Here is a 9,766-nt window from a genome sequence, read left to right as displayed (position 1 = left end):
GTTGTGATTTGATATGCTCTCTCTCTCTCTCTCTCTCTCTCTCTCTCTCTCTCTCTCTCTCTCTCTCTCTCTCTCTCTCTCTCTCTCCTGTAGGAATGTACATTGTGAGATATATAAGAGAGACAAAGTGTTGGAATCCGAAAATTATTCCATCTAAATCTCCCAAAGCAACCAAACATTTGCTAAATGAAAAGAAAAAAGCAAAACCAAAATACAAAATTCTAATAACCAAAAAAAATATAAAGTTTAAATAGAGTTTTTATACTTTAATCTTGAAGAGCCAACGCCTTCTTGAAGCCCCTCGACCTGTGAAGATGAAAAGTTGGATTTATCGAACTTGTGTAACATGATCGATAGGTCTTCTCCTGACTCCACATATTCTATCTGCTCGAGGAGGGGTGGATAGGCTTAGTTTGGAGTTGTTTGATTTCCTCCCTCCGTAATTGTATTTTTCCTTTCTATTTTCTTTTCTCTTTTTCACTCTTGTACTTTGGGCTTGACTGTCTCGGTTTTCCCTTCTTTTAATGAATTCCTACCATTCAAAAAAAAGATTATTAAACTAAACATTAATTATGGCTAAAACAATATCAAGGAAGTACACAAAATTCACTAATAAATTCAGCCAAATGCAATAATAAGTTAAGGTCATACAATATAAACCCGAGCCGTAAATTGAGAATCGTTCAATATGTATAAAAAAATAAAAAAATCCTAAGTCGTGCTTAAGTTTATAACCATTAAGCTAATAATAGCAATAGATAGTAATAAGAGAAAGCAAAAAGAAAAGGGGAATGGTATTTGTAGTCTTGATTTATAATAATACTCCTCTTACAGTAATATGTAGGGTATATACATCAAATAGTTTGCATATATGCTCATCGCAACTACTGATCAGGATTAATACTAGCCAAGTGGGGTTCTCACGACCAACTTAATAGTGTTTGACCATAATGAGTGGGGATAAGCGTACACACAAATTCTTTGGTGATATCAATGTATTATTCATCCATCCAATAACACACTAAGTAATGGTTGAGGAGTATGTGGAATCTGACCTTGTAGGAGAGGGAGCAAAACTGGAATGGTTTTTTGAGAACCCTACCACAAGTGAGACAGATATTTTCTGGGCCTTTGATACGTATTGGTATTTCATTTTGATCCAAAGTACACTACATCTTCATGTTTGATATGTTTGATTTTGTAGGACTGCAACACATGGATTCAAATTGATAGCATATTAGAAAAGTACCCATCAAAAATATTAATATACACTGGCATTGTTGATCGTGTAGGAATGCCACAAATTGACTCAAATAGAAATCACATTTCCAAAGTCTTAAACTCTTCATCAATATCATTAGTATATGCCTTTTATTCCCAAAATTATCATACCTTGATAGAAGAGTAGTTCATGAGCTTTTGAATATCTTTTAATTCAACAGCTGTGAGTTTGTCATCTTTCCTCACCTGTTAAACATAATAAAAAAAAGATTAAGTGCCTCCATACTGTTAATTCAAATATCCGCTAATTTTTTATTTTTTTTTGTATACTTCTGAGTGTATGTTAGCAAGATTCTCCCTTGAACCTAAAGAAGAGGATGAGAATGATGACAAGTAACACATTTATGGCATATGCTTTTACAGCATTCCATACAAAAGATGTTTTGCTCTCTTCTGCCATGCGTCATGGGTCTCACAACCTTAAAAGAATTTCTCTGTAAGCAACCCTTGAAGCCAAGCTGGTCTTTCCATCTCTCTCAGAGCCTAAACATAAAACAAAAGAAGCTCCTCTATATTTTATACTAGTAAGAAATTCCGTGCGAACGGGCAAAAGAACAAAAGCCCTAAGAAAGAGAGGAATAAAGAAATTGTGCCGAAATGAAAGAGATAGCCAGCAAAAATAAGCAAAATCAACAAATAATAACAAAATAAGGACAGAAATCCAAACCTAGCTCAGAATATCCGTGCAATTTTTTGGGACTAGAATTCCTTTGCTAGTAAAAATTGCAAAAACACAACCATGAATGCCATGAGAACGGGTGAAGATGGAGTGACAGCTGCATTTGGCTATTGGCAAGAAGTTATGGTCATTGGCCCTTTGCAATTGGATTAATTAAATGCCTATTCCTAAGCATGATCTTCAACAGTTTGTATGTGAGCTTGCTAGGAAGCTGCTTTCTTCTATTTAGACAACTTTTATGATGAGACTTATATCTTTGTCACAAAAGCGACATTGAGAGGATTCAGGGAATCAAGTTATGGGTCAACGTGCATTCCTGTAGAATATAAGTTATGGGTTGTCACCAAATGTAGCCAGCCATTTATGGTCTAAAGCAAGATCCCCTCCCCTGGTTCACAGGATTCAGGGAAGTTGCTGTTGTAAGTCATTCTTTACTAAGAAATCTAAGTCAAGTATAGCATTTTTCATTGTACATGTTTGATGAAATTTTAGTTATTAGACATTATATCTGAAGTGAAAATAAAATTAAGGGAGAAGCTTCAATTAAAGATAAATGTAAGCTAAAAAATATGGAGTGTTGGGAAAAGAATCGGTTGGTTCCCATTGAATGAAGGCATGGGTTACAGAAAATGGTTAATTTGTGGATGCTGCACACACAATAAAGGGTTGCAAGATTGGTATGGTAATCAAGATGCAAAGGACGAAAGCAAAATCATGGCCTTTCTCAACACACAGATCCCTATGGAATGAAGGTTGCTACATAGAAACACAGGGAGATTGCTACATAGAATTCTTACATGGGTTCTGCAGCTAGAAATGACTAATTAGTTTATGAATTTTCCAATGAATGAGTTATCTTACACCGAATCCTACTGCACCAAACAGAAAATCATTGAATGATTAGTTACACAATTGCATAACTAATTCAGAAAACAGAAAACCCCAAGCCACTTAATCCTACTGTACCAAATAAAAATCATTGAAGTTCAATGTTGATTGGATTCAGCAAACAGAAAACCCAAGTTCTGAACTTGTGCATAAACAGGTTATATGTTATAAGATTTGGAGTTCAATCGCAAAGGCATCATTAAAACATAGAAGCATTCACCAACATACTCTGTTACATGATTTCAACAAAAAAAAAAAGGAATAAAAGGCCAATACAATGCTCATGATATAAAAAAAGAAGACGTAGGAAGCATTAATACATAGAAACACTTCTTCAAGAAGCATTAAAACATAAAAGCATTCAAAAACAAACTCTGATGTTTGATCTCATCAGAACATGCAACTCATTAGAAACAGAAATGGGCCTTGCAGCTCATACCAATCGGGGAATATATTTCCAGTCCCTTTGAAACCTCTCCTTTCTCTGATTTATCTCCAACAACTCCCTCAAATCTGGATTTATCTTCAAGAAGTGAAAGGTTTGGAGATTAAAAAAAAGACAAATCCAATTAACCTCAGAAATTTTCAAGGAAAAGAGAGAGAGAGAGAGAGAGAGAGACAAACGTTTGCATAAGCTAGAAGCCTTGAATGGCCAAACACCATTTCCTTTATTGGGGCAATCGAAGTTTGAACAAATGGGAACTCCATTTGGGATTCCTGTTTGGGTAACTCTCTGCTTTTCTAAACGTTGAACTTTGAAATGTGTAAACAGCTTATCTCCTACTAATTTGGATTTTTTGATAAGCTTTTGAATGCATTGGTTTCTGTTCTGCGAGTCTTTCTGCCTTTCTAACGCATATCATTAAATATGAAAATAAATTCGAAGTAGGAGAGGGTCAATTGAGAAGGAGTGCAACTTGGGTCGGGCTCAACCCAAACAAAAACGGATTCAACCCAATTCTGGCTCAGGTTGGTTTGGCATTTCCCCTGGTTGAGTTGGGTTGGGTTTGGGTTGAGGCCTTGGGCAACCCGAACCGACACGAACCTGACCTCTGTCCTCTAATTTTTATCTTGATTTCTTTATTATGTTACTCTCTCTCTCTTCGATTTTTTTGTTTGGCCCTATATAAACCTGCACTCAACCCGAACCGATTTAGCAAAAGCAGGTTAGATGGGTTGGGATGGGGTTGAGAGATTTAGAAGCAGGTCAGGTAGGATTGAGGGAATGCTGTCACAGGTTGGGCTAGGGTTGGCCTCAACCCGATCCAACCAAAGTGATAGCCATTGAGCAGAGGTGATCTCCTACCCTGCACACAAAGACAGCCTTGCATCAAGGTTGTCTAAAACAGGCCTCCTAGCATTACTATTTGTAGGCAAATGATATATTCGTTGCTTTTTCTTACTTGGGACACCCGTCCTAGTGTAAAAGGGAAGTCATAAATACACTAGACGGGGCTGGGCCAGGGAAGAGAAGGGGACTAATATATCACTTTTCCAAGATTTATTTAGAGCAGTGATATCCCCTACCGGTTGTGAAACCACAATTGGTAGGGGATACAAGGAGAAAAAGACCATACCTCGAAAATCATTTCCATCGGATGATCCTAACCCTACGATATGTAGAGATTTTCATAATGTAGTCACTCTCTGTAAATCGGAGGGATAGATCATCCTATGGTTCTAACAAATGAACGGTTTGGATCATCCTATGAAGTAAAACCTATTGCACTAGTCGAAAAATACTGGACTTGTTGGTCACACACCATATAAAACTATATCCCCTCCACCGGTTGTGAAGCCACAACCAGTACAACACTATACAAACCGTGTCTCTCTGCAACAACACGAAAGGTTGGTCAACAACTAATTTATTTAAATCTTTGAGCAAGGTAGGCCCCACCCATGTTTTTCAAGATGGGAACGCCACGACACGCATACACAGCCCTTATAGTGCAGGATTCCTAACTTCATCACAAACCATTGCAGCAAGCATCACCTCAAACAAGTATGAGAGAAAAACTGAAAAATCCCTTTTTGTAATATGAGACAGTGTATTTTGTATTTTAATCACTGTTTAAAAAAATGTAGTGTGTTTTAATACGGTGTCAAGGAAAGTGATTAAGGATCTTGTTGAATTCGAACCACCATACTCTTGATAAACATAAGTTAGGCCATGCTTCTCAAGTGCTCTTACATTTGAGTTAAAGATGAGACGATTATTACGAGCAATAACCACTCAAAGTGGATCAGTGAACAACATGTGCTCCGCCCTAAACGAGAGAAATGGGTTAAGGTTACCATCTTTTAATCTGGTCCGTCAAACCAATCGGACGGGTATAGCTATGGAGGTGAATCAGTCTCAAGTACGAAATGAAATTGCTGGCACAATCTAGTGATAAATTCGATGAGGCGCTTTAATAACCCAGAAATAACAAAAAGACTGTCTATTTCTAGACATCCTCGATAAAAACATTGCACGAGCTTTCTTTTCTCCCAAGCAAAAGAAAAAAAAAAAAAAAAAACCTTCACCATAATTTTCTTTCCTTAAACACCCCATATCCTCATTAAAACCCAAATGCCATTCCCCTCATGCTAACAATCTCTCTCTCTCTCTCTCTCTCTCTCATGGCCGCCCCTGTAAACAACATAGCAGCCACATTCTCCACAATGGAAATCTCATCCTTCCCATCTTCCCCTCAATCTTCATTATCCTCTCTCTCCTCCTTCAATCCTTCCAACATCTCTCTACCCATCTCTCTTCATCCAAAACCCATCTCATGGAACCCTCACACCCACCTTCCTCGCTCTTTCAAATCCTCTCTCCTCCTCCTCCACGGCCGCCCGGCCCCACTCCCCCCAAAACCCATCCCCACTGCCCATCCCCATCATCTCCCCCAAACAATCTCCCTCGGCCAAAAGCTCCCAACTTTCCCCACCTTCTCCTATCTCGATCAAAACGACACCCTCCACACCATCTCCGTATCGGATCTCACCAAAGGCAAGAAAATCGTCCTCATATCGGCATCAGGTGCTTTCGTACCGGGCTGTTCCCGAAGCTTCGTGCCGGGTTTTATTGAAAAAGCTGACGAGATCAAATCCAAGGGGGTTGATGTCATTGCTTGCGTGTCGGTCAACGACGTCCACGTCATGAAGGCATGGGGAGAGCGTCTCGGTGCTGGTGGCAAGATGCTCATGTTATCGGATGTTAACGGGGAGTTTGCGAGGGCGATGGGGGCGGAATCGGAAATGAGCGATACGCGACTGGGTTTCGCGTTTCGGTCGAAACGTTACAGTTTGGTTGCGGTCAACGGTGTGGTAAGAGCGCTTCGCTTCGAAAAGGGCGATGGTTTGTCGGCTTCTGCCGACCATATGTTTCGGGTTTTGTAAGAGTGTGGACTATATTTCGTCTCTCTCCGAAAGAGGTTTTCTTTTGTCTTTTGGAAGTGTTGTTATTAGTACTTAGTACATCAATACCCTTTATCTTGGGCTGAAAACGTGCGCCCTCGAATATCCTAACCATCTAGTCGCACTAACACAATCAATCCAAGGTGCTAGCACTTGGTCCATGCTATGCATGGTTTACTATAATGTGCCCTGCCCTATGCATGGACTTGGGCGGAGATCATAGGTCCCACCCCATCAAAACATCGTGGGCCTCACCTATGCTATGATTTGGGTGGAGGTGATTGGCTCACTCGTGGGTGTAAAATGATGGGCCTCCATATACATGGGATTGGGTAGAGAACAACATGAAAGGCCGTTTGGATACATGGATTTTGCTAGATTCTACATGCTAAAACCTCGATTTGACAAGCTAAAGCTTGGATTTTACAATCCTTAAAATGTCTATACCAGATTTTTTTTTATAAAATCACGTTTTTACCTTTTTAAAATCCAAGGTTTTACAATCCTAACCTACAAAATCCTTGTTTCCAAATGGCAGTGTAAAATGGTGAGCCCCACTTATGCTACGCAATGACAAGTAACATTTTAATAGGGAACGATATATTCGTCCCTTTTTCTTCCTTGTGCCACCCTCTTGTAGTGTAAAAGAGTAGTTATAAAATACACTAGATTCTGGCCCAGTATAGGTCTGTGTGGCTGCTCTCACATGCAACAGCTCATCCGTGAAATGCCTTTTGAGGATCAACACTGGCAAATACCTGGATCATAATATTTAATATTTATTGAAAGATACTCCTTTGATTATCTGATTTATTTTCTCCTGGGTACGGCTTATATAGTTATATTGTATTTATTATCTAATTAATTCGTGCTCAATCACCTTTTAATATGCCATATTTATACAATACTTGGGCCTTGGGGATATGATTTTAGTTAGCTTTTGAAAGCTCTTTAAATACTAAAAGACAAGAAGCTTTCGCTACCTATCAAAACATTTGAGTGCTAAAATCATTTCTCAATATTTATTGTCTATTTAAATATTATTTCCTTTATTAACTTCTTGTCAGAATTATTTGATTGAACCCATTACGATTGATACACACAAAATATTATGTTATCTTCTCATTTACACTTTTACATTTAAAGGCTCTGTTCACTTGCCTTCCTTGGAAAGCAAATCCCTGAAAAACAGTCTCTTTTTTCCTTGACAAGATAGAATTCTAGTGTTCACCTGCTTTCCAGAGAAAATAGAATTGCACATGTGCAATTTCTGCAATAAGTCAAAAAATGATATGGAAAAGCCCATTTTTCTCCCTTTAAGGGATTTTATGCCCGACAAAAAACACGCGGATTTGGTTTTCCTGAAAAACTGGTGCAAAAAAAGGGCAAACAGTTTCCTTGGAAACCTTTTCCTGCGCAAGTGAACAGTCTAGGAAAACCTTTTCCTGCATAGATTCCCTGGATTTCTTTTCCTAATGCCACGTCAAATTCCCGGGAAACATTTTCTTTTTCCTTTCCCGAGAAACAAGTAAACAGAAAAGGAAAATACAAAATACTTCTAAAACGTGATCCCTCTTTCAACTTTTTTTTTCTCCTTCTTTCTTTTAACTTTTTATCTCTTTATTTTTAAGAGATTTTGTCTTATTCATTTAATTCATTGAGGTGGCTGTTGTCTCCGGAAAAAGCGGGTTTAGACAATTTCGTTGAAAACCAGTTCGCATCCTTTGAGTGGTCAAGTTATAACCGAGAATTTCACATGAATTTCTTTTTTTTGAAAAGGGCAACATAATATATATATATAAACAGAACCGAGGTGGTCCTGAAGGAACAAAGATAATACAAAGATAGCAGTACAATAATTCAAGGAGGTAGATAGTCAAAGCACTCAAACGCGGCCAGAAATTTCACATGAATTTCTGTCTTTCATATATTTGAATGAAAAGGATCAAACTTGCAAAAAAGAAAGAAAATCAATAGGTATCAGATCGATATGCAAATCAAACATGAATAACATCCTTCAATTTAAGTAAAAAACCAACAAAAACGAAGACGAATACATGTATTACTAAAATTAAGTACATATGGTTCAGACTACAATAACAACGATTACTTCTCTGTAATCCAAGAAAGAAAAAAAAACAAGTGCACGGGCCCACATATTATCTACAGATCATGCAACATATAATACTCTCATAGCTCACTATCCTTGAAGTTCATGGTAGAACCGTGTACGCCCGTGGCCTTCAATAACTTCTCTTTGGCAGCCTCGTAGTTAGCCTTGGCCTTCTCGTAGTTAGACTTGGCCTTCTCCATAATGCTCTCTTTGGCGCTCTCGTAAGCTTCGGCAACCTTACGTTTGGCTTCCTCGTAGGCCTGAGCTGCTTCATCTCTCTCTTCTTCAAGCTTTTGTTTTGCAACCTCACAAGCCTGACCCGATTTATCCTCAACCTTTTGTTTTGCGCCCTCATAAGTCTCACCTGCGGCATCTACGGCTCGATCTTTCACTTCTGTCATCTTTCCTGCTGTCTCACTAGCCTTCTGAGAAGCAACATTTCCTAGTCCTGAAACAACAATAGCAAGTGAAGATTCCCCAGCAGCGGAAACATGTAAGGGATCTCTTTGTATGTACCAAAATCGATTCTTATTTAATTTAGGTTTAATTGTGAATCCAATAATCGGTTTTGGACTCACAATCGGTTCTCAAAATACAAAGCAGGGCTTTGATCTTATTTGTAAACGGGACATTAAGGCCATTTTGGAAGCCAGTAAGTAAAATAGAAAGAATATATAGTATCGTACCCATTATTTGGGTAAAAATTATGTGCAAATAAGACGATATGCATATAAGATCATACGCAAATAACGTTTAATGGATCCAATAATGCAATTTCGGGTCCAATAATCAGGCCTCAAAATCGATTCCCAAAATCCAAAACGAACAGGGCTTAGGGATATATCAAAGAGGATAAGTAGGATGCATGATTGAATTTTAATACCACCACCAAATATCATTTCATGAATGCACGTTTCATATCATACCTGATGCAGTGTTAGTGACCTTGTCCTTTGTTTTCTCTGCTGCACTCCCAAGTCCCCTACATAACAAATGAAAAATATAAGCCACAATAAACTCACCATCCCAAATATTACGACCTCGAGTACTTCTAATCCATGTAAGTCATCTGGTTTCTCTAATACACAAGAATTTCTAAGAAAACCCACCAAGGTAAAAAAAAAACACAGATAAGGAACCCTACTTACTCTGAGATCTTCTGTCCTGCCCAGTCAGTCCATGATTTGGCTCCCTCTTTTGCGCCCTCTATAGTTTCTGCTGATTTATGCTTCATCTCTTCTGCACTTTGCTTAATGTTCTCGGCTTCAGAGTTTACATGTTCCTTGGCTTTCTCCAAACAAAGGACCATACCCATTGACAATAACACCAAAAAGAACACTAGTAAAAAAGCCCCTTTTGCCATTTTTCTCCTCTTTCTTTTCCAAGCTCTAATCAACAAC

The 9,766-nt window shown here is 38.4% G+C and overlaps 2 protein-coding genes across 3 annotated transcripts; both read right to left on the bottom strand.

Annotated features, from left to right (window-relative positions):
- Positions 1 to 158: 158 nt before the first annotated feature.
- On the bottom strand, positions 159 to 3,748 carry LOC143883307 (uncharacterized). 2 transcript variants are annotated; one of them, XM_077386655.1, is made up of 4 exons: positions 3,473 to 3,748; positions 3,288 to 3,371; positions 1,393 to 1,467; positions 159 to 532 (listed from the first exon to the last, which is right to left on the bottom strand). In XM_077386655.1, exons 1-4 carry the CDS (start codon positions 3,554 to 3,556, stop codon positions 329 to 331), a joined length of 447 nt encoding a protein of 148 aa, XP_077242770.1. In that variant the 5' UTR covers positions 3,557 to 3,748; the 3' UTR covers positions 159 to 328. The 2 variants fall into 2 exon arrangements, with proteins under 2 accessions (XP_077242770.1, XP_077242771.1); XM_077386656.1 differs by lacking the exon at positions 159 to 532 and adding an exon at positions 1,070 to 1,206.
- Positions 3,749 to 8,293: 4,545 nt separating this feature from the next.
- Positions 8,294 to 9,766, bottom strand: LOC143884582 (uncharacterized). The gene is made up of 3 exons (XM_077388231.1): positions 9,515 to 9,766; positions 9,293 to 9,348; positions 8,294 to 8,814 (listed from the first exon to the last, which is right to left on the bottom strand). Exons 1-3 carry the CDS (start codon positions 9,727 to 9,729, stop codon positions 8,444 to 8,446), a joined length of 642 nt encoding a protein of 213 aa, XP_077244346.1. The 5' UTR covers positions 9,730 to 9,766; the 3' UTR covers positions 8,294 to 8,443.

This window comes from Tasmannia lanceolata, unplaced genomic scaffold, assembly GCF_043159265.1.
Source record: "Tasmannia lanceolata isolate RefF3 unplaced genomic scaffold, GAP_Taslan_0.1 ptg000008l, whole genome shotgun sequence".
Lineage (NCBI taxonomy): Eukaryota > Viridiplantae > Streptophyta > Magnoliopsida > Canellales > Winteraceae > Tasmannia > Tasmannia lanceolata.
The sequence above is the reverse complement of the archived record's forward strand: the minus strand, read 5'-3'. Positions and strand labels throughout refer to the sequence as shown.

What these genes read in the sequence shown, in the direction of transcription:
- LOC143883307 (XM_077386655.1), bottom strand. Translation starts at nt 3,556, where the DNA reads ATGGAGTTCCCATTTGTTCAAACTTCGATTGCCCCAATAAAGGAAATG. An exon ending in GGCTTCTAGCTTATGCAAAC is followed by an intron (nt 3,372 to 3,472) that starts GTTTGTCTCTCT and finishes CACTTCTTGAAG; the next exon opens with ATAAATCCAGATTTGAGGGA. An exon ending in GGAAATATATTCCCCGATTG is followed by an intron (nt 1,468 to 3,287) that starts GTATGAGCTGCA and finishes TATGTTTAACAG; the next exon opens with GTGAGGAAAGATGACAAACT.
- LOC143884582 (XM_077388231.1), bottom strand. Translation starts at nt 9,729, where the DNA reads ATGGCAAAAGGGGCTTTTTTACTAGTGTTCTTTTTGGTGTTATTGTCA. An exon ending in GCAGGACAGAAGATCTCAGA is followed by an intron (nt 9,349 to 9,514) that starts GTAAGTAGGGTT and finishes TTTGTTATGTAG; the next exon opens with GGGACTTGGGAGTGCAGCAG. An exon ending in GGTCACTAACACTGCATCAG is followed by an intron (nt 8,815 to 9,292) that starts GTATGATATGAA and finishes TTGTTGTTTCAG; the next exon opens with GACTAGGAAATGTTGCTTCT.